The 24,422-nt window shown below is 37.3% G+C and overlaps 1 protein-coding gene and 1 pseudogene across 2 annotated transcripts; one reads left to right on the forward strand and one right to left on the reverse strand.

The window, feature by feature from the left end:
• Nucleotides 1-105: 105 nt before the first annotated feature.
• On the forward strand, nucleotides 106-13,314 carry LOC121962481 (uncharacterized; annotated as a pseudogene). Its single transcript, XR_015775792.1, has 6 exons — nucleotides 106-394; nucleotides 1,242-2,543; nucleotides 3,268-3,604; nucleotides 4,726-5,936; nucleotides 7,977-8,178; nucleotides 9,916-13,314. The product of XR_015775792.1 is annotated as an uncharacterized LOC121962481 (transcript).
• LOC121962480 (uncharacterized) lies at nucleotides 13,128-22,730 on the reverse strand. Its single transcript, XM_088073285.1, has 10 exons — nucleotides 22,477-22,730; nucleotides 20,063-20,116; nucleotides 19,030-19,175; nucleotides 18,056-18,236; nucleotides 16,788-16,820; nucleotides 16,180-16,259; nucleotides 15,698-15,788; nucleotides 15,397-15,504; nucleotides 14,888-15,058; nucleotides 13,128-14,267 (listed from the first exon to the last, which is right to left on the reverse strand). The coding sequence occupies exons 1-10, from the start codon at nucleotides 22,505-22,507 to the stop codon at nucleotides 14,116-14,118; spliced, it is 1,047 nt and encodes a 348-aa protein (XP_087929411.1). The 5' UTR covers nucleotides 22,508-22,730; the 3' UTR covers nucleotides 13,128-14,115.
• Between the last annotated feature and the right edge of the window lie 1,692 nt (nucleotides 22,731-24,422).

A 24,422-nucleotide genomic window follows, 5' to 3' on the forward strand; every position in this document is an offset into this window, starting at 1 on the left:
TTGTGTGTGTGTGTGTGTGTGTGTTATCTAATAAAGCCTCTAATTTCGTTGACAAGTCTTGGCTTTTATTTTGAAGCGCAGCAACTCTGATGCCCCGGAAGCAGTTATCACTGTGGCTAACTTCACAGTAAACAAGATAGATGGTGCTTATTAGGAACAACAGTAAGCAGAGTGTCTTTGTTGTGTTGATAAAGCGTGAAAATGTCTAAATGTCAGATGTTGAGGTTGCTGGTGAAGCAGCGGCTAACTGCGGCTGCTGAGGAGATTTTTGGGCTGTTTGAAAGGTCGATAGCAGAGTACGAGGAGGAACTTTCTCGATCAAAAGAGGAAAACGAGCGACAGCAGAAACTCCTGGACGCTGTTTTTAACCCTCAGCTTCACTTACACAGAGCAGGTCTGTTCAACAACTTTTACTAATTACTTATTTTTATTGATAACTGCAGATTTGATCGATAAATATTCAATCTTGTGCTGTTATTTACGGTGTCTCCCGAGGATCAAAAGACTACAATAATTACGATAAGACTACAAAAATCCCCTAAACAGTAACATATCACCCCGAGCGAAACATTCCCCAAAACAAAACATTTCAGAAAATAAAATTACTTTACCAAAATATATTTCAACATTTTTCAGAACAGTTTAATATTTTATAAAACAAATCGACTTTGCAGGAAACACCATGACATCGCAACAATATTCCCCCAAAACTGTGCAAAACAAGACATTTTAGTAAATAAAATCAGATTTCCCCTAACACATTTCAGCGTTTCCCACAACCTTACAATATTTCAGACATTAAAGCAATATTGCAGCATTTCCCAAAACAAAACACCGTCTCCAAAAACAACATAACTTTTCCTAAAACACTATAATAATTCAGGACAAAAAAAAACTTTAAGGAAACAGAATAACATTTACCAAAGCATTAAAGTATTTCAGAAGACAAAAGATATTTCAGAAAATAAAACAAAACATTTCCCAAAACAGAATTACATTTCCCAATATACTACAACATTTCAGAATAAAAGAAAATCAGAAATATCAAAATAACTTTTCAGAAAATAAAATAATATTTACCAAAATATATATCCCAAAATCTCTGTGGAGATGGGCCGTACATTTTCAAAAGTTAACGTAGTCATATCTGTATTTGGTTTATCACATAACATATTTTATTATTGGAATATAAATAATAACATTTCTCTGTAACATCTGTGTGTGTTTCCTGTTTCCTGCAGACGTCCAGCAGCTGTTGGTGGTTAAAGAAGAGGTTCCTCCTGAGCAGCAGGAGTGGAGCTCCAGAGTGGACCAGGAGGATCCAGAGCCTCCACACATTAAAGAGGAGCAGGAGGAGCTCTGGATCGCTCACAAAGGAGAGCAGCTTGTGGAGGAGGCTGATATCAAGTTCACTCCTGTCGCTGTGAAGAGTGAAGACGATGAAGAGAAACCTCAGACCTCACAGCTTCATCAAAGACAGACTGAACAGATGGAAACTGATGGAGAGGACTGTGGAGGACCAGAACCAGACAGGAGCCCAGATCCAGATACATATTTACAACCTGAGACTGAGGACAAGACTGGAGACTGTCCTGAACCTGAGACTGAGGACAAGACTGGAGACTGTCCTGAACCTGAGACTGATGACAGTGATTATTGGAAGGAGACCAGAGAACCTCGGTCCGATTTGAACTCTCTGAAAAGTGATGAAATCCCCGTCAGTGATTCAAGTTTTAATGCTGCTGAGAAACCTTTTAGCTGCTCTGAATGTGGGGAAAGATTTGCCCACCGAGGAAACCTTAAGGCACACATGAGAACACATACAGGAGAAAAACCGTTCAGGTGCCCTGAGTGTGGGAAAAGATTTGCTCACCATGGAAATCTGAAGACGCACACAAGAACACATACAGGAGAAAAACCGTTCAGCTGCTCTGAGTGTGAGAAAACATTCAGCACCAATACGGATCTGAAGAGACACACTAGATCCCACACAGGAGAGAAACCCTATAGCTGCTATAGGTGTGAGAAAAGATTTGCTCACCCTGGAAATCTGAAGACACACATGAGAACTCATACAGGAGAGAAACCTTTCAGGTGCTCTGAGTGTGAGAAAACATTCAGGGCCAAGACAGATCTGAAGAGACACATGAGTACTCACACAGGAGAGAAGCCATTTAGCTGCTCCGAGTGTTGTAAAAGATTTCCTCGTAAGGAAAACTTAGCTCAACACAAAAACCCACACAGGAGAGAAACCTCTCTGCTGCCGTGTTTGTGATCAAAGGTTCATGTGGCATAAACAGTTAAAAAAACATCACTGTGTTGGTTGTCAGTCCTCACAGCCAAAGAAACTGGAGAACAGAGACTCGGAGCCAGATACACATCAACAACCGGAGAGTGATGACAACATAGGAGAGTCTTCTTACCCGAGACTGGACACTGATGATCGGAAGGAGACCGGGGAACCTCAGTCCAGATTTAACTCTCAGAGAAATGATAAATTACCAGTTCGTTGTATGAATGCGGTTAAAGATTTGTCCGCAAGAGTCTGAAGGAACTCAGAAGTATTCAAACAGGAGATAAACTGTTCAGTTGCTCAGTTTGTGACACAAGATTCACTTGGAAAGTAAACGTTTTTATATTTCTGTCAGCTTTCGTTTTTACCCAGCTACATTTCTAAATCAAATTACTTTACTCCACTACATTTCCCTGAAGTAGAATGAGGGGACAGCTGACTAAAGATTGGATGGATTTTGTTATTTAAATACTTAAAAGTTGTTAATTTTTTTATTTATTCATTTTTTTTACAAGTGTGACGTACACATATTATTTATGTCATTCTGTTGATTGTTTAGAGCTTGTGCATGCAAGACAAATTTCCGTGAAAACTGTCTTATCTTATCTTATCTCAGCCTAACACTAAGGTACATTTAATATAAAATAACTTCAGGTGACTTTAACATCCATCAAAGTCATTTTATGGTAAGATGTTTTTTACTTTTACTCAAGTATGGCTTATAGGTGCTTCATCCACCACTGGACATTTTAACGTCATTTAATATCATCTGAGCGATAGATTCCTTGAGGACGGCTCAGGTTGAGGTCGAAAGTTGCAGAAACTTTTATTGGACTTTTGTTGAGAGAGGTCTTGAAGCTTTTGTTTCCAAGTTCATAATGAACCTTCAAGCTCCATGATTGTATTTTTTTTTAAATAAATGTATTTTATTGTGTGTGTTGTTTTGATAACGCCTCTAATTTCGTTGACACGTCTTGGCTTTTATTTTGAAGCTCAACAACTGGGTTGCCCCGGAAGCAGTAATCTTCATTATAACTAACGAACTTTACATTAAACAAGATGGCGTCCAGTTGAATCAAGTGTTAGAGTGTCTTTGTTGTGTTGAAAAAAGTGTCAAAATGTCTAAATCTGTAAAACTGAGGTTGCTGGTGAAGCAGCGGCTAACTGCGGCTGCTGAGGAGATTTTTGGGCTGTTTGAAAGGTCGATAGCAGAGTACGAGGAGGAACTTTCTCGATCAAAAGAGGAAAACGAGCGACAAAAGAAACTATTGGACGCTGTTTTCAACTCTCAGCTTCAGTCACACGAACCAGGTTTGTGAAACAGCCGGTGAACGTTGATTATTGATATTAATAGCAGCAGGTTTGAGGAGGAATATTCCGTTTATCGATGTCTAAAAGCAACGTGATCTTCTCCGGTGTCGTTAGTTACGGTGGCTCTGAGGATCAAAAGACTACAACATTTCAGAAGACATTTAACAGATATGATCAAACTTCAACATTTTGTCTAACAAAATAGTATTTCAGAAAATAAAATAACATTGCCCAAAAAACAAATCTTTCAAAAAACATTACAACATCTCCCAAAGCGAAACATTTTAGAAATCAAAACATTTCCCAAAACACTACAACATTTCGCTGAAGAAAATAACATTTCTCATAAAACACCTTTTCCTAAAACCAAATATTTCAGAAATCAAAATAGTATTTACCAAAACATGTTTCAGCGTTCCCCAAAACACTACAGTATTTCAGAAAACAAAATATTGTAGAAACCAAAGTAACATTTCCCAAAACAAAATAGGTATTCCCATAACACAGTATTACCCAAAACAAAATATAGTTTGTCAAATGCTAGGTGGACGGCACTTGTATAGCCCCTCTCTAGTCCTCCAGCCACTCACAGCGCTTTGACACTGCATTTCACAATCACGCTCAGATTCACTCACTGGTGGCCGAGGCTACCGTACAAGGTGCCACCGGCTGCTCTCTAACTATTCATACGCACTCAAACTATGATGGTGCAGCATCGGGAGCAATTTGAGCGTTAGTATCTTGTCCAAGGACACTTTGACATGTTGACTGGAGGACTTGGGGATTGAACGGCCAACCCTCCGTTTAGAGGATGACGCGCTCTACCTCTGAGCGGCCAAAATGAGAATACTTTTGCGTTGATGAGAGCGTCCGGTACCTGAAGGTCCACCTCTAAACCTACCGTCTACTCTTCTCCCAGCTGAGAGGTCTCATAAGACGAAGTGAGGTGGAGGGACAACAGATGCAGTTTGGTCAATCTCCATGGAGTTCAGCACATTTTGAAAGGCGGAAATAGTCAAATCTGTCCGATGTTTTATTCAACTACAACATATTTTACAGTACCGGAATATAAACAATAACATTTCTCTGTAACATCTGTGTGTGTTTCCTGTTTCCTGCAGACGTCCAGCAGCTGTTGGTGGTTAAAGAAGAGGTTCCTCCTGAGCAGCAGGAGTGGAGCTCCAGAGTGGACCAGGAGGACCCAGAGCCTCCACACATTAAAGAGGAGCAGGAGGAGCTCTGGATCGCTCACAAAGGAGAGCAGCTTCTGGAGGAGGCTGATATCACTAAGTTCACATTCACTCCTGCTCCTGTGAAGAGTGAAGATGATGAAGAGAAACCTCAGACCTCAAAACTTCATCAAAGACAGACTGAACTAATGGAAACTGATGGAGAGGACTGTGGAGGACCAGAACCAGATACACATTTACAACCTGAGACTGATGGCAAGACTGGAGACTCTCCTGAACCGGAGACTGACGACAGTGACGATTATTGGAAGGAGACCCGAGACTCTCAGTCAGGTCTTAACTCTCTCACTTATGAAGTACCAGTCAGTTATTCGAGATGTAGTACTGGTGAGAAACCATTTAGCTGCTGTATGTGTGGGAAAAGGTTCGGCTCCAAGACAGATCTGGAGAGACACATGAGAACTCATACAGGAGAAAAACCTTTCAGCTGCTCCGTTTGTAAGAAATCCTTTACGCAGAGTGGACATTTACAGAGACACATGAGGATCCACACAGGAGAGAAACCTTTTAACTGCTCCGTTTGTAAAAAATCTTTCACGGAGAGTGGACATTTACAGAACCACATGAGAATCCACACAGGAGAGAAGCCTTTCAGCTGCTCAGTTTGTAACATCTTTTTCACACAGAGCGGAGATTTACAGAGACACATCCGCACTCACACAGGAGAAAAACCTTTCAGCTGCTCGGTTTGTAAGAAAACGTTTACTCACAGTGGGCATTTACAGAAACACATGAGGTGTCACTCAGGAGAGAAACCTTTCAGCTGCCCTGAGTGTGATAAAAGATTCCCTCGTAAAGAGACCTTAGCTCATCACATGAGGATCCACACAGGAGAGAAGCCTTTCGTCTGCCGTGTTTGTGACCAAAGATTCACTTGGCTTTCGCAGCTCAGAAACCATCAGTGCGTTGCTCAGAGCTGTCAGCCTCATGAAACTCAAACTGAGGAGAACAGAGACGCAGAGCCTCCAGCCAGCAGCCGAGCTGAACAGATGGAAACAGAAGGTGATGGAGAGGACTGTGGAGGACCAGAACCAGCCAGGAACTCAGATCCAGATACACATTTACAACCTGAGACTGAACACTGATGACTGGAGAGAGACAAGTAAACTTTAGGCAGGTTTAAGTTCTCTGTAAAATGAAGAAGACAGAGTGCGTTATGAGAAACTTGTTAACTATAAATAGTTTAAGTGCCATTTTCAAAGATTTCAGTCCTGGTTGATTTGGTGACACCTGTAGTTTTTGGTGGAAACAGAAAATGCAGTAAGCAAAGTAAGTCGTTTACCATCTCCAACAAAACAAGCGCTTAGAGGATTCTGTGGTTTAAAAAAAAACAGAAAAAAATCACATTTTTTAGTTGTATAAGGTTAGGCTGCTCTTTAAAAGTCTTAAAACTCTTAAAACGGGATCATGTGAAAACACCTGGGGGCCAGTTGCTTCTTACATCGTGTTAGTTAAAAAAGAAAGAAACGAGACAACTTTTTCATCTTAAAGTGAAAATGTATTCAACTTTTCAACTCTCTTAGAATCGCCGGTTCTCCCGACTGACACTTTTCTTGCTACGGCCACGTTATTCATCGTCGGATTATGGAAAGAAATTATTTTTTACTTGATGCATGTCTTCAAACTCTAAGATTGTTCAGCCATTGTGAGACAAATTGGGGAAAAAGTGCTCATGCTTGATAACCCATGTTGTATGGCAAAATGCGTAAAGTATACGTAAAGTATACTTCACATTTTGGGGGGGTTGATATGTGCGTACATGTGTTGGTGTGTCTCTTTGTGCTTTATATGGATTTATGCGATAGTTATACGATTATCAGAGTAAGATAGTCTTTTTTGTATTTATTCATTTTCTCAATTTACTTAGTTCTATGTGTTTCTTTTAATAAATTAATTTATTATTTTTTAAGTCACTCTTTGTATTATACGACTTGGACATCAGGTCATCCTAAGCCAACTGGGATGCGAAGTGTTTGACAAAAGGTTGATTTTCCTTCTGTTGTTCAATAACTGCAAAGTTTGTAAAAAAAAATTAAATTAAAAAAAAATTTAAAAAAGGACTCACATTGATGAGATGTGGCTATGTATATATGTTTTGTCATTAATTCTCTGCAAAGGCATTAAATAAAATCACATGTTGTTGTATTGACTGCATAATAAAGTCTATCACATCACATCCTGTGACGTTTGAGTGGTTTTTTTTAAGTATTTTTGGGACACCAGTGGCGTTCACAAAGGTGTTTCTGACAAAGAGAAGACTCTATTTTTATAATTTGTCCTGAGATGAGTCTTTTAACCTGTTAAAATTTCGGCAAATTAGTCTGATTTCTTTCGAAAACATTAGAAGAAAGTAATAAGCAACAAAAGAAGAAATGAGCCAAAAATTAGCAATAAATTAGTTAAAAGTTAAAGACAATTACAAAAAAAGTAAAAACAAACAAATAAAAATAGAAATCTGAAAAAGGAAAATGAAGAAAAGACCTGATGAAGTGGTTAAATTAGTTATTAAAAATAATAAAAATATGATAATGATGTTACAAATTTAAATATTAAGTCTAATAATGTTAATTAGCAATAAATATAGTTTTTCTCTAGCTTTTTTTGTCCCTACACATTTACCCCTCACTTTTTACAAATATTTTGATAAATCTACTAATTTCTTGCAATTAATGGAACATTTCTCACCAACTTGCTTATTTCTTTTTTCACTCGTTTTTGAAAGTAAGCAAGTTTGCTCAGTGTTAAAGAGTTAGCCTACTGAAGTGACGTTGCTCCAGGTTTCAAAGGATTAAACAACTTTAAATTTAGTCATTCACATTGTTAACTGTTTTTTTAAACAACGTATTATAGACCTTTCATTAAAAATGTTTCAAAGCCTTAGTCTAATCTTGACAATAAAATTTCAAGTTCAGTATATGTCATTCTTTAAAAAGTGTATTTCATTAATTTATACATGATTTCTGAGTGAATTTCGTTAAAACATTTGGACTTTTATTTTGAAGTTCAGCAACTCGGATGCCCCGGAAGCAGTATTAATTTCTGGCGAACTTCACTTTTTTGAGCAAGATGGCGTCTAGTTGAAAAAAATAAGTGTTAGCAGAGTGTCTTTGTTGTGCTGATAAAGTGTGAAAATGTCTAAATGTCAGATGTTGAGGTTGCTGGTGAAGCAGCGGCTAACTGCGGCTGCTGAGGAGATTTTTGGGCTGTTTGAAAGAACGATAGCAGAGTACGAGGAGGAACTTTCTCGATCAAAAGAGGAAAACGAGCGACAACGAAAACAACTGGACGCTTTTTTCAACCCTCAGCTTCAGCTGCACCGAGCAGGTCTGTTCGTAAAACATCGCGAGTTATTAATTTGTTAAAAAACTGCAGATTTGTTCAATAAAACATCGATTCTGTCGACGTTTAAAAGCTCTGTTAGCCTCACCTGTGTCGTTAGCTTCTCTCCTGTCGTTAGCCGTTTCTCTCCTGGCCTGTTTGCGTTGGTTGGTGATTTTCTTCGGATGTTTAAGGAAAACTAAACGCATAAAAAGTATTATATTTTTAGTTAATTGAAGAGGTTATAGCCGAAGTTATCAATTTTCTTATTGTAAGTGTAAAAGTAATTTTAAAAAGATGAGTCTGGGAATTTTAACTAATTGGCCGTCCCTTTAAAATCATCGAGACATATTAACAGTTAAAATGCCTGATAATATCGGCCCGTCATTAATATCGGCCGATATTGGCTTGAAAATGTAATATTGGAATTGCCCTTCATGCCTTTTTAAAAAATAAACTACACACACACAAACACACACACATATATATATATATATATATATAGGCGCCGGTAACATACACAATTTCAATTACAAGACACAGTACAGGTAACAAAACACAACCTAAAGATATATACATATGATACAAGCATGTAAGTTAATTTGCAAAAAACAAACAAACAAAAAAAAAAAAAAAAGTCGACCTCAAAAATAGTAAATAAATGTAATAAATTGGCTAATAAATTATTTATGTTTTTATATTTTAACTTGCATAATAGTTATACACATTGCATTATGGCATGAGGCCTAGTTTTATATTTTACACACTTTACACACTCAGCATATTATCCTTATTAGAATTTAAATATTCACATATCGGCGGTAACTGTCTATTACTGTATTTCTTATATTTTTACACACTTCCATGTCAGCATCGTGAAATATAGATTAGATATTCATATACTTTCCTAATTTTTACTCTAAATGTATTAGATTTATATTTTTATACATGTTTGTTGGACTTATTTATACTTGATGTGTTTCTCTGTGCTGACATCAGAGCATGTGTTACAAACCACAATTTCATTCCTCGGATCAATAAACTATTTCTGATTCTTATAGTAATACTTCTGCATACTACATGGACTATGGGCACTGAACACTATGTGTGTATAATATTGCAACATTTCTACATTATTTTGAAATATGTATTTAATATGTATAATCCCAAAAGTAGCAACTAAGGATGCATCATATTGGATTTTTTTTGTAGATATCTGATTTTTTGCTGATATCTGATATGCCAATATACTGTATAACCACTCATTTGGCTGATAACTGATATCGTTATAACCACTTTTTATCACGTTTTTTTTTGCAGTGTTTGTAAAAATGGCTGATTTCTGAGAAAAGTCAGAGCTCATGATTCCAATACAAATAATTCTGCACGTTTTGATGTATTTTTTGCCATTGTGGTGGCAACGGTGCTGGAGGAGTAGCGTGCCAAAATCCATACGGAAGATGGAGAATAATAAGTATGATGAATCGTCTAAAGTGTGCCTTCTGCTACACAGCGTAATTTCATGAAGATCCAGGTTTCAAAGGGTAACAAACTTCTATAAAACAACTAAATCTGAACTTTCCATTCTCGTGGTCCAATCTCAGCAGCGTCCTTACAGGTGATCCTCTGTTCAACTAGTTCAAATGTGATAACTCACAGATGTTGTATCAAGACCAGACACGGCTGAGTGAACTCTGTAAAGCTTTCTCTGTAACATCTGTGTGTGTTTCCTGTTTCCTGCAGACGTCCAGCAGCTGTTGGTGGTTAAAGAAGAGGTTCCTCCTGAGCAGCAGGAGTGGAGCTCCAATGTGGACCAGGAGGACCCAGAGCCTCCACACATTAAAGAGGAGCAGGAGGAGCTCTGGATCGCTCACAAAGGAGAGCAGCTTCTGGAGGAGGCTGATATCAAGTTCACTCCTGTCGCTGTGAAGAGTGAAGACGATGAAGAGAAACCTCAGACCTCACAGCTTCATCAAAGACAGACTGAACAGATGGAAACTGATGGAGAGGACTGTGGAGGACCAGAACCAGACAGGAGCTCAGAACCAGATACACATTTACAACCTGAGACTGAGGACAAGACTGGAGACTCTCCTGAACCCGATGACGTTGGTGAAAATTGCAATGAAACCAGAGAACCTCGGTCAGGTTTGAACTTTATGATAAACGATGAAGTCCCGGTCAGGGATTGGAGATGCAGTGCTGGTGAGAAACCATTTAGCTGCTCTGTTTGTGGGAAAAGATTTGGTAAAACTGGAAATCTGAAACGACACATGATCACTCATACAGGAGAGAAACCTTTCAGCTGCTCTGTGTGTGGGAAGAGATTTTACCGCAAGACGCATCTACAGGAACACATGAGATCTCACACAGGAGAAAGACCTTTCGGCTGCCCAATTTGTGGGAATTCTTTCACACATCGTGGAAATTTACAGAAACATATGATAATCCACTCGGGAGAGAAACCATTTAGCTGCTCTGAGTGTGGTAAAAGATTCCCGCGTGAGGGATACTTAGTCCATCACATGAGGACCCACACAGGAGAGAAACCTTTCAGCTGCAATGTTTGTGACCAAAGATTCACCTGGCTACACCAACTCAAAAACCATCAGTGTGACGTTATTCCCTGTTAGTAATTAAGTATGTCGCACTGGTGAGAAACCAGTTAGCTGCTCTAATTGTGGGAAAAGACTTGGCTGCAAGAGAATTCTGAAGAGACGCACTTCAACTCATACAGGAGAAAAATGTTTCAGCTGCTCAGTTTGTGAAAAGTCATTAAGACAAAGTGGATATTTACAGACACACGTGGTAACTCGTACAGGAGAAGAATCTTTCAAATGGTCAGTTTGTAAGAAATCTTTTACACATTGTGCACATGAGAAGCCACACAGGAGAGAAACCGTTTAGCTTTGCTGAGTGTGGAAAAGAAGCTGACCACAAGACTCTTTTAAAACAACACACAAGATCTCATACAGGAGAGAAACCTTTTAAGCTGCTCAGTTTGTAGGAAATAAATACACAGAGTGGAAGTTTCCAGATATTATTCACACAGGAGAAAATCAGAAAATCATTGAGCTGCTCTGAAAGAGATCAAATATTCCCTCGCAAGGAAATCAGTTGTTCACGAGAACCCCTACAGGAGAGAAAAACTTTTCAGCTGCCGTGTTTGTGACCAAAGATCCACTTGGCCTAAAGGACTCAGAAACCATCAGCTCGTTGGTTGTCATTCCTCAAAAACATGAAGAAAGACGTGGATTCATACAGGAGAGAAAGCTTTCAGTTCCTGAGTTTGTGTTAAAAGATCCAATTGGAAGGAAAACTTGTTTTGACACACGAGAAAGCTCAACAATAGGAAACCACGTGGAAAATATGATCGCGTTGTGATATTTCTGATTCGTGTTTTATATGAGGAAGGTTACAGTCTCCTCATCAATCTACGAAGATCAAATTTTTAAAAATATTTAAGGGGCCGATTTAAGTTACGTGCTTCATTTTTTCCATTGCACTTGTCTGTTTATCTTGATACAGCAACAGTGTTTATTTGTACTACTTTTTTTTCCTGTTCACATTTTTAATTTTTTTCTTAATTTCTTCTTTCATTTTGCTAAAAAATGTTGCGGGAAACTTTAACTTCACAACAAAAACATCAACACTTCTGGCCTGAGATGAGCCGAGTGCTTCAAAATAAAAGCAGCATCAGTTCAGCTTTGATTTATGTAATTACAACGGTGCTTTATGTAACTTTTATTATTACAAAACTTTATTGACTTTATGATAGTAGCAATTTCATTTAATGTAACTGTAGTTCATTTATCAATTTTGTGTTTTAGTATTCTACATTATTTTAGAGGATATTTAAAAATATCAAGATTTATATTGTGAATCATGATATAGCAGAAAATATTGCAATATTATTTTTAATCACCGTATCACCAAGCCCTTCAACCACACAAGACAAAACATACAAGTGCTCAACTCTGCCTCGTTCTTATCCAAGTCTAGCATTGATGTTATGTTAGCTTAGTGCAGCCAGTTTAGTACAAAAAACATTGCACAATATTCGCTAACTAATGCGGATGACATGGTGATTTCCTTCCTTACAATTACACTTTTTGTTCAAAAGTACTGTATTATCCACTTAAATTCTTGGGTCACTTCAGCATGGCCACGCTTTCAAATATGCATAACTTTAAGCCTTAAGAAAATGTTACGTAAAATGTAAAGTTGGAAATTTTTTTGGAGCCAGCCTCAAGTGGACATTTGATGAACTGCAGTTTTTGGCACATCAATGTTATTTTTCAGCCTCGACCGTTTGCTAAATACAAGAATCGCCGCTGGACAAAGTGGCTGAATCGTGACTGAGCAGTCGCCTCACCCAAAAAAGGGTGACTGTGGTTCATGGGCTCTTCCATGTGTAGCTGCCCTCATTGGGTAATATGTATGTATGTATGTATGTATGTATGTATGCATATGATTGTCTTTAATGTGTTATGTTAATCTTTAAAAATGAATCATACCCTGCCTGTATACATTTTAAACTTTGTAATGTTTTTTATTAGGACCCTGATGAAGACCACAAACCAAAACATGCTGGTCTGAAATATCAAGTTGTTTTTTTGTACTGCAGGTGTTGCTAAAGCTAAGACCTCTTCTGACTCTTTCACTTGTCCTTACACCTTCAAAGTCGGTGAACTTTTGGTGAATTTTCTGAGCCAACAAGAGATCCAGACAAACCGGTCAAAGCGACGAAGTATGTCATTAGAAACGACACATCTTGGCATCTTGAACTGATCGTTCACAAAAAATTTTTCACACAAAAGGATGAAAACCAGCAACAGTACAATGTAGTGCAATAAACTGTTGAGTTGTGGTCAGTTGAACTATGCGCACTAAGAATGATTAAATGACTGAAAGCATAACCCAGAGGGAAAACAGGAAAAGAGAAACATTTTGAATTGATTTAAAAAAATTTAATCGAGTGGCAGTTACAAAGTGTGCAACAATTACAGCCGCAAACTGGAATTTGTTTTTTGAGTGAAAATGAAAATTAGGTACTGGCTAAAATGGCTGAGGAAATAAAAAGCAAAATTACAAGCCACTGGAAAAACACTTATGAACAAAAAAGGTTAAAAAAAAACAAAACATCAATTTTACTTTTAAACAATAAGTTACATTTTGTCTGTCAGTTTGGTTCACATCCCACCTAAAAAAGCAAAACAACCTCAGATAAATGTATTTTTATATCTGTTTTTTTGTAATATTTTCTTCAAAAATCTATAAAAAAGCAAATAACAAAAAAACAGTATTATACACACTTAACAGTTCAAACTTCTGCTTTGAAAATCTATAGATTGTGTGTTTTACATAGAAAACATATTTACAGTAACTGATGCTCTCTTGTGCGGCTAACAAACATTTTGTCTCGAAGGCCGTGCTGCAGAAATACAGTAAAAATACAAGACTTTTTAATAGTTTACTAGCAACATGTTGTAGTTTGAGAAACAATTGTTAAACTCTGGTAATAGTACTCGATTTAAACACTGATTAATTTTTAAATGTGATGAAACAAATGGTGGCTAAAGCTACTGCTAAAAATGCTGAGTCGTCCAGCTAGCTTGTCAGCTTAGCTGGTAAACAGTTAGCTCGAGTAAGCTAACTGCTATTTGAGCTGAGGATAGAATGGTTATTGTTAAAAAATAAACGTATTTTGTATAAAAACCACCTTAGTTAACGGTTTATATTGCTAAAAACACAACAAACTAAATGCTAAAGCTAGCTTTTTATGTTTACAGCTTGTTTTTTGAGATTTACACACCCTTTAGCAGCAAATATTTCTTGCTAGTTGCGAGCAGGCCGGAAATAAAAGACAAAAATTCCTGTAGATTTTTATGTGGTTTTTTTTTTTTTTAATCCAGGATTAACTTCAGGTTGTCATTGGAGGTGCTAAGAGGAGGAGGAGGAGGAGGAGGAGGATGAGAAGGAGAAAGGAGTGAAGGGGAGGACAGAAGAAGGAGCTTCAGGGGAGGTGAGGAACTGATCGCACCACGCCGGCTCGTCAAGGTTTATTTCGACAAACGGGTCACTGGAGCAAACCGCTGAGGAAAAGTATGAGATTTTAGATTTTTAAAGAAATATGGAAACATTTTCTTCTCTTTTTGGAAGTTTGGCCTAGCTTAGTATGCTATAGGCACGTTAGCTTCGTAAAAGGTCGCCAACAAGCTAACGTTATCTCACAAGATAACCGCAGTAAAAAACAGATGGTTTTCGGGACCAACTTAAAGTATGTTTTTGCATAATTTTTGATGGTTTAGCTGGTCCTACCAGCTTGTGATGGTCACTCTAACTGGTTTATCCAAAAACAAACAAAATCAGTGTCCTTGAGTTTGGGGAAATAATAGTTTCATGAGGGGAAAGTATGAAAAGCAAAGGATATAAATCAGTTTAGTCTTTTGTCGTGTGTTATGCATTAAGATAAATGTGCACAGTGTAATAGGCTGGTTAAACCAGCATGTCAAACCATTAAAGACCAGCATAGACGGGGTCACGACTATCTAAGACCATCAAAGACCAGCTAAAATCAGCTTATGTTGGTACTGGTTTTAAAAAACCATCCACCAAAAAGTCTCTAAGGGTTAATTATCACGGAAACAAGCTGCTCTAATACTGTTTTATGCTGATTTGAATTTTGTGTTTGTGTTTATATAAAGTGTCTTACATGGGTTGTTGTTGTTTTCGTTCTGCTGCTCCTCCCCAGTGGCGTCGAAGAACAGATTGGTGCTGCCCAACGGGCTCGATGTCTTGTCAGGCTGGCTGTCGTTCAGTGAGGGACTGGTGTTACTGGTGGGCGAAGACTCCAGACCGTTTGCATTGGGCTGTTCCTGTGGAGCTGAAATCAGAGCAAGCAGAAGAAGAGAAGCAAAGGTAAGACAATGTTTTCCAAAAGAACCGAAGCTCGTAAAAAGATGTCGATTCGGTAAAATTGATGATTTGAATTGTTCAGTGTGTGTTGGGTTACGTTGCATTCAGGTTATTTGGACAGAAAAGAATTTAAATGCGACCAAATCTATCGTTTTATTTTCCGAACGTTTCCCCACACTCTTTGTCTTCGAGTTTTGGAGAACAAACCCAAAGAACTTTCCTCATATTGTTTTCTCTAATGGTAAACATCAATTGTATTTTTAAATATTGGACACCAAAAGCACCAAAAAATGGCATTCTTCGTACCAGTTTCTCCATTGGAGCGCCGTTCCTCCGGCTGTAGAGTTGTACCGTTTGATACCGGAGGAGGTGAAAGGTCATCGGTGGTAACTTGATCTTTAGGAGCAGGTTGATCTGAAACAAAACACACGTCAGGATGTGCTCATAATGTCAGAGTAAAGTAAACAGGAAACTCAGAAAGTACCTGAATTCGACATTCAGAAATGTTTTTGTGCAACAGATGGTTGAGGAGAAAACAGTTTTATCCATGAAAATATAAAAAAAATGCTTCACACACACACACGCACACACATAAACACACACACACCCAGTTCGTCCAGGTAGACGGGCTCAAAGGTGCCGATGGGTTCGTTGAGATTGCCGGCGGGAACCTGACGATGGAGGTCAAACGAGTACGTCTGTGAAACAGAAATTAAGAAATGAGCAAGTCAGCAATAACGAAAAATGCAACATCAGCTAACTGCCTTTATTATAACGTGACGGGATGATTTAATGATGTACTGCTGTTATTAATACGGAGCGGGGACAATACATTTTTGCATTATTCGCAATTTTCAAAAAATTTTTATTGTTGGACACTTTTTTTTTTAAACTTGTACAATTAATATATTTTTTGAAAACTTTATTTTCAAGTTATTTAACAAACAACCATAGCACAGCACAGAAGTAATAATAAAAAAAAAATTAAAAACCGCTTAGTGTTAATGACAATTCTTTTTTTGTTTTGGGTTTTGTTTTGTATTTTTTTAATAGTTATCAGGTCACAAAGTCAACAAAAATGTGTCTTACCCTGGAGACCCTCCGCAGGAAGTAGAGGATGACACACAGAACAATGATCACCAGGATGATCAAAACCAGGATCACATAAGCTGAAGACAGAGAGGCAGTTTTTAGCGTTAGGTAACATTTGATTAATCAGTTAATCAGTTATTAAGCAGGTATTGATTGATAAATGCTACAGTTAATATTTTTTTTATTATTTTCTAATCATAAAACATTTAATTAATACACATTTCGGTACTGTGTTTAGTATTGAGCCACAGAATATTCAAAATTACTTTTAAAAAAGTGACATTATGAAATAAAAGGTGTGATTAAATACAATTATTATAATGAAATAAAACCTCAAAATTTAAATTAATAATAATAACATCTTTTTTCAATATTAATTCAATGTGCTTTCATAGAATTTATTAAACAATAAGGGGACTTTTTAGTGTGTTTTGCACCTTAGAAAGCTATTGTGAAAATACTATAATAGTATTAATAGTGAAAAATGCACAGCAGAATACAATAAAATAAAACAAAAATAAAGTAAATAAATAAATCAAAATATAATAAAAAATTCTGGTTTAGGCAGATAAATAATACAAAAATTAAAATGACAATATCCTTACCCCAGGACGAACTTCTCGAGTCTCGAGGTGTTCCTAAAAGAGAAAGAAAGCTGGTTATTTTTCGGCGCTTTGAGTCCGATCATGCCCTCCTGTGGACAATAAAGGCAAAAGAAACACTTGCAGGCTACATTTAACATGTGACAAATATTGTACATATTCTTATTGTTATTCTTTAGCTCTGTTGTTCATTATAGCATTGCACATATATTTATATTTTTAATTAACATTATAGTTTTATATTTGTGTTGTAGCTTACGGCACAGTTTTATATTTTGCACACCTTACACAATCAGCACATTATCCATATTATAATTTAAATATTCACATATTAGTATTATGTTTTAATATATTATATTTAAGTATGTATAATATTCAGCATATTATACATACTTAAAATATTTATATATTTAAATTGAACTTGTGTACTATTACCGTATTTCTATTTTATAATTTCATATACTTGTGTTTTTATTTGTTTCTAATTGTGATAATTCTCAACGCTGGAGCATCAGGGCGACTGTAAAAAGACAGTTTCCCCCCGGATCAATAAAACATTACTGACTCCGATATTTTCACAGCAGCTCGGTACATCGTTCTGACAGCCTTTTTTTCTGACAAGTGACTTCGACTTAGACTTAGACACATTTATTTATCCCACTTGTGGGAAATTAACTTGTCACAGCAGCCGTGTGTACAGAAAAAATATATAAAATATCAATATATACAAAATATAAAATATACAAAAGTGCAAAAGTAGGCATGTATCAAAGAAGAAGAAAAAATGTACAGGTTTTAAATACAAAAATCAAAGATATACCAGAAAAAAATCAAAGATATACAGATTAAACAAGATGCAGGTAAGAATGTGGGAGAATGAGGGAGCACTGTTGTTGTATTGTAATAAATAGTAATAAGGATAATAAGGATAATTAGGCAGGGGCAATTTTTAAAATACAACTGAAAGAGAAAAAAGTGACATGTGCAAGATGCAACTGGCAGAAACTTTTGATTGTAGTGAGTCCAGGTTATCAGCTTATCTTAAGAGAAAATATGAGGGAAATTTAAGAGGATGTTGCTGCATGAGGCCTAATATGAGCTAAAGTTGAGGTGTGTGTGTGTGTGTGTGTGTGTGTGTGTGTGTGTGTGTGTGTGTGTGAGAGAGACAGTTTCAGAGAATATGTGCAGTTGTGGTTTGACACACAGGAAGACAAACTGAGGCACCATGTGCTTCGTAAATGTGTCTCTTTGCACCCTCACCAGTAACCTACCTGGTTCTGCTGAGGTGCTGTACATCACCATGGCAACTGTCGTTATGTCAGCGTTAACGCCGCCCCTCCCGCTCCCTGGCGTGCTGGCCGGGGCTGTCGTCGGCGCCATTGTGTTGCCGTTGACTCCCACTGTTGTTTTAACGCCGCCGTCTGGACTCTGTGGTCCGTCTTCTTCTGCAGTCTGTAGAAAACAACAGACAGACGTCAGAGTTTGTGTGAGAGCGTCACATGACTGACCGAACGCCTCTGACAGGCCGCTCAATTAATAACCAATTTATTTATTTATTTGTGTATTTAAATTCAGTTTTAAATGTGTTGCTTTTTCCATGTTTTATGTCAGTGGTTGAAGATGTATTCAGATCTTTACAGGAGTAAAAGTAGCAATACTCCAAAAAAAGACGTTTATTTTCCAGATACAAAGAAAAAAAAGCAATACTTCACTGTGGAAATACTTGGTAACAAGTAATTCCTCGTTCCATAAAGTCCAAGTCAAGTCTTTTTTAAAAATTTTTTGACATTTCTGTTTAATTTTGCAAACACAGTTTCTTTGATTGAGTGAGTTAAAATAACCAAAACCACTCACATTGTCCTTAAAAAACTTCAATTAAAAAAATTTAACAGAAAATGATGGAAAATATAAAAGTAAATGTACTCAAATACTTAAATTTATTTTATTTTATTCCTAACAATTATATATTATATTATATTACATTTTGTTATATGTATATATTTTTAATTTATGTTTCATTTATTTTATTTCCTTTTATTTGTGGCTTCATTGCTTTTATGTCTATTTTTGCTGTTGTTGTTGGTCTATTTCTCTGCATTATTTTAAATTGACTTTTTACGTCTGTGACTTGGTCCCACCCCGTCTTGTTTTGCTTCACTTTGAGATTTAGCCAGTCGCTGCTGAGAGTTTATGAAGGAGTTTTGGGATGTTTGCAGGCTGCTGGTGCAACTTTAAAAGAACTTACTGTGACATTTTTCGAAGGCAGATCTGTTACATTCGTTGATGTGTGATTCTGAGGAGAGGGCGGCGGCGTCTTGGAGAGGGACTCTTCGTTATGAGTTTCATTCGGTAAAATCGGTGGTGGCGTAGTAGTGAAGGGGTCAGAGGGATCTGTGTCATGCAGGAGACAGAGTCAGTCAGACCACGTCCTCTCACACCAGCATGGGACAGATCAGGATGTGGGGACGGTCATTTATGGTGTGGTATTGATGCACGGTGTCACTGGACAACAAATCAGTATAACTTCATGCCCAGTGACAGGAACCAGAACAAGAATTTAGTCACCACAGAGCCATTTTAACCTTTTCATTTAGGGATTTCCCACGTCAGAAATCCTAAATTAAGATGACATAGACCACCAAAAAAAAGTGACAGTGGAGGATCGTCCACACCCTGACAGAGGTCCTAGCTAAGACCCTAAGGTCCTAAAATCTTTGACATGTCCTAAAATCCTAGAAATATCCTTAAAATGTCCTAAAATCCCAGAAATATCCTAAAAATGTCCTAAAATTCTTAAAAAAGTCCTTAAATCTTAGAAATGTACTGAAATCCTTGAAACAACCTAAAACCCTAGAAATGCCCAAAAATCTTGAAAACATTGTACAATCCCAGAAATGCCTTATAATCCTAAAAACATCCTAAAATCCTAGAAATGTCCTAAAATCGAAAAACGTCCTAAAATTGCCCAAAAATCTCAGAAACATTCTAAAATCCTTAAAATGTCCTAAAATTTCAGAAATGTCCTGGAATCTTAGAAACTTCCCAAAATCCATTAAATGCTGTAAAATCCTAGAAATACCCATGAATCTTAGAAATGTCTAAAATCTTAAAAACAGTCTAAAATCCTAAAACGCACAGGCCCTCTGTGACTGGCCCCTGGCCTCTTGTCAGTTTGCAAAAGTGGCCCTAAAAGTGATCAGCGTGCCGAGTTTGTTAAATCTCGCTGGTCCTCGTTTAATCACTTTTTAATAAATGTTGTTGTCATGGCACCTTGTTACCTGGAGTAACTGCAGCGACACTCTGTCCTCTGGAAACTGAAGAAACTGCTAAAACTGAGACAGAAAGAGAGAAAGATTAAACATAAAATAACAGGAATAATTTAAATTCATCAGAATTAATAACACAGATTATGTCTCGTGTAATGTGAAGAAACCTACGAGCCAAAAAAACAAACGCGTTTCTCTGCACACGCTCGGTGGAAACAAACAGGTTGCTGACAGCTGAGGTCAAAGTTTTATTTCAGATCTGCAACAGGTTTAGTAATGTGTGAAAAAAGATGAACGCTGGTGTGAAAATGTGAGCAGAGACACGAGAGAAAAGCCGGACAGCAGGCCGATAACAAATGAGCGTGTTAATACGGAAAATTTACACATTTATTGGTCTACTGTGACCTCTGACCCTTGACCTCTGCGCTGTGGTGATCTGCAAACTGGAGCTTCATCGTCTGATTTATTTCATATTTGTTAATGTAATGTGTGAATGTTTCATGCCTCAGATTTGGAAGCAAAATACTTCAAATTTACATATTTTTCTCATATTTTCTGCCAACAAATCAGAGAAATTAATAGGTCAAATGAATGCTGGATGTACCTTTAATCTGCAGTATACAGGAATATATATTTAATAAGGATGGGGCAAAATTCACAAAAAATATTTTTGTGTGGCAATATTGTATCACACTGGTGCCAAGATCGATTTTTTAATATCATATGCATTATTTATAATAAAAATACAAATCAAACTTTGTGAGCCTATTAAAACAATTTTTTATTTTTCAGTCCACTAGATACATTTTGCTTAAATAAAGACCGAAGTCACATTAAAAGACTGAAAACTTTATCTAATTAGATAATAGAGATGTTTACTTTCTCCTTTTGGGACACGATTTACAGTTAAAAAGGTAATAAATCACAATTCTCAGCATGTCACAGTAAATCACATTAATGTTGTACTGTGATATATCTTTTATAATAATAACAGTAATAGTAATAACTTGTTTTGAGCTCCAAAATAAACAGAAAATTACTAAATTGAGCAACTCCTGCAATATTTTGCATATTTACAGTAGAATTAAATGAGGTTGTGCTGATGAGAGAAGTCAGGGAAAATTAAAAATTAATTTAAAAAAATTAATTATATTTAATTATATTCACTATTTTCTCTAAAAATCTCCAAAAATTTTAGCTGGTAAAAATTTTCCATTTTGTGTTTTTACAGTTTCTGGTTGCGATAAATAGTTTCAATTTGGTGATCTGGAGGGTGTGTTTTCTTTAAAAATCACAATCAATTATTATAGAAAAATTGCAAGAAAATTGCCAATTTTTTTTAAAGAAAAATAAAAAAGTATTATGCCAAAATATTCTTTTGAAAAATTGGCAAAATGTCTTTAAGGCAGATAAAAAAAAACAAAAATATTGTATTTGCAGATTCTGTGACAAACTGTTTACTAATTATGGCTTTCCAAAGTTTTCCTCCTAATACTTGTTATAAAATCATGTTGGTTGAGGGGTCAAAGGTCACAATACAATATTGATTTTCAGCCTTGCTCTGTAAGAGCAGAGATTTCTCCAGTTTCTCAGATTTTTTGATGATATTATAGATTGTAGATGATTAAATCCATAAATTCCTGCATTTCTGCACTGAGAAACTGAACCTTTGGAGGATTCTCCTTTCATACTTTTTAATGACACTTTAATCTGTTAACAATAACCTGCTCACCTGTAAAATGCTCCAAACTGGTGGTTTATTTTATGCATTTTACACCTTTTCAAGTCTTTTTTGCCCCTTTTTCAACGTTTTTGGAACGTGTTGCAGCCAAAATGAGTGTGCACGTGCATAAAAGAAAATGAAGTGCATCAGTGTGAACACTGAATAACTCGTCTTTGGACTGTTTTCAGTTATATAAAGTCAAAAAAGGGTTTTCAGATCTTTGCATTCTGTTTTTATTTTTGTTTTACAGTCTAAACTTTTTTAGAGCTGATCTCTAATTTCCTGATAATTCACGTTCAGTCTCTAAGTTTTTTTGTATATTGCTGCCTTTGTGTGCTGCATGTTACTTCCTGTCTGTGACAGAGGTTTCTGAGTCCTTGAATGAACCTTGAAGTCGTTTGAAGGACCCTTTAGTGTTGATTTTAGACTAAATCAAAGCCCTGAAAGTTTGGATGAATGAATGCTCGACGGTGGAAACGGCTGATTTAGAGCGATTTCACCATCGGGAGGTTTAAACCACGAGGCTCTCTGCAGTCGACGGCTGTGAGAACAATCTGAGCCTGGAAAGTTTTGAAAGTTGAAGTGTGCGCGGGAGACGCGCTCACAAATGTTTAATCAGTGAATCACGTTTTTATTATCACTCTGGAGAGTGACTTGAGGAAAATAAAGTTAGAAAATAAAGTTGTAAGCGGTTTGAACTCACCGAGGAAGCAGAGACGACTGAAAAACTTCATTGTGAATTTACTTCTTTCTCTCTTTCACTCGTTAAATATCCTCTTAAAGGGAGACGGTGATCATCGGCAGGCTGTTACGTGAGCTTTTATTTTCTCTATTTTGTTCCTTTTTCCACTAAACCGTTTTCCTCTTCCTCTGCTCAAGTCTCACTTCTTCAAAGTGATTTTTCTCCGCCGCTCTCTCTCTTCCTCTCTGCTGCTCTCTCTCTTTCTCTCTGTTTGTTTCTCATCCCACCTGCTACTCACTTTTTCTCTCTTTTGTTACCTTGCTTTATTCTCACTCTTCCTCTCTTTTTTTTTCTGTTTTAACACTGTAAGGCCAAAAGTATGTGGACACAGAGCAGCAGTTTGGTCTCCATCCTTCTTAATGCTGCTTCGTGCAATAATATTTTAGAAAGCAACTTTCTTTCGACTTTATCGGTGTTCACCTCAACTCAGAATTTCCCCCGTGAGAAAAGAAATTGTTTTCCAGTTTTGATGTTGGAGAACTTGCACAAAGCCCTGACTTCAACCCATCCAGCCCCTCTGGGATGAACTGAACCCGACCTGATTACCGAGCATCAGTAGGCGGGTTTCCCTTACAGATCTGCGCAAAAATTAAGCAATGGTGATGGATGTTCAAAACATTAGCAGCTTTATTTCTATTGCAGCCACAACACTAGCGTCATTATTTCCAATCCAAGGCCACGTAGGCGTGTTATGGAGCCATGATGGAAAGGCGAGCGCCCACATTTAAGGGATTTCTGGGAGCTGAAAGTCCACGATTTCAGGAAGGAATTGTGGATTCAAAACTTCCAGATGATCTGCTCAACTTTCTGTTAGTTTTGTGATGCGATAACAGCTCTTGTAGCTCCTGCTGCATCATGAGGGATCCAGTTCCTACTGACAAGCTCATCATGTGATCTCGAAAAGTCTAAAAAGTGTTTCCATAGCAGTTCTGTGAAATATTTGTCTTTTGAATTGCCTGAAATACCACCTCATGCAAGCTCAAAAACTTTATTACAATAAATGGGAGGTTTTTCTGAACTGACGTGTTTCCATTAGGCGTGTTTCCTATTTGCAGTCTCAGTTTGTTCAGTTTGAGGGTTCATGGAAACCCGTCTAGTGCTGGACTTCACTGAGCAGTCCCCCCAGGATTTTGCAGGCAGTTTTTTGTGATTGTTGCAGCCTGATATGCATGCTGTAACAGCAGCTTTTCTAAGAAATTGCAATACAAGTTATGGTATTTTTAGGCTGTTTTTTGCGATGAAAATGACAGGGGAAGAAAAAGGAAAACAGTTGTGAGTTCTGAGATCATTATCATCATTATTACGTGTTTCCCACAGAGGTAAAATCTATTCGTGATGGTGGGAAGGTAGAAACAGCTGATCGCCAACAATCACCTGCTGCTGTCGTTTAATTCCTCATGACAGACGAGTGATGATTGATCGTCATAGCAGCGATCACATGTAGTCGTCCACATACTTCTTATCTATTTGCTTCATCTTGATTCTGGTACTTTCCCCCTGGCACAGTCTATACCCTTCTCTAACCTTTCCTCTCTTCTTTCAGTCTTTCGACATCTCAACCCACCCACCCCTCTCTCTCTCTCTCTCTCTCTCTCTCTCTCTCTCTCTCTCTCTCCCCCCTTAAATCTCTCTCGGTATCGCTCAGTATTCAGGAACTGAGTCATCGACCGCAGTGCTAGCTCCAGATAGACACAGGATGCTTGCTCAGTTTTCGGCTGTGCTTAGTTAGTGTTAATTCTCACTCTTTCATGTTTGAATCCACATACAGTACAGACGACCTTTAACGGCAATGCAACATATTTTTAAACTACAGCATGGCACGCTCGTTAGAAAAAATGTTTTGCTTTTGGAGATTATCTTGTTTTTTTGCTTTTTGCTCAGACAAGCTGAGTACTCTTACTATCTCT

The sequence above is a fragment of the Plectropomus leopardus genome, chromosome 23 (genome assembly GCF_026936395.1).
Source record: "Plectropomus leopardus strain MGB_pleo_1.0 chromosome 23, ASM2693639v1, whole genome shotgun sequence".
Taxonomy (NCBI): domain Eukaryota; kingdom Metazoa; phylum Chordata; class Actinopteri; order Perciformes; family Serranidae; genus Plectropomus; species Plectropomus leopardus.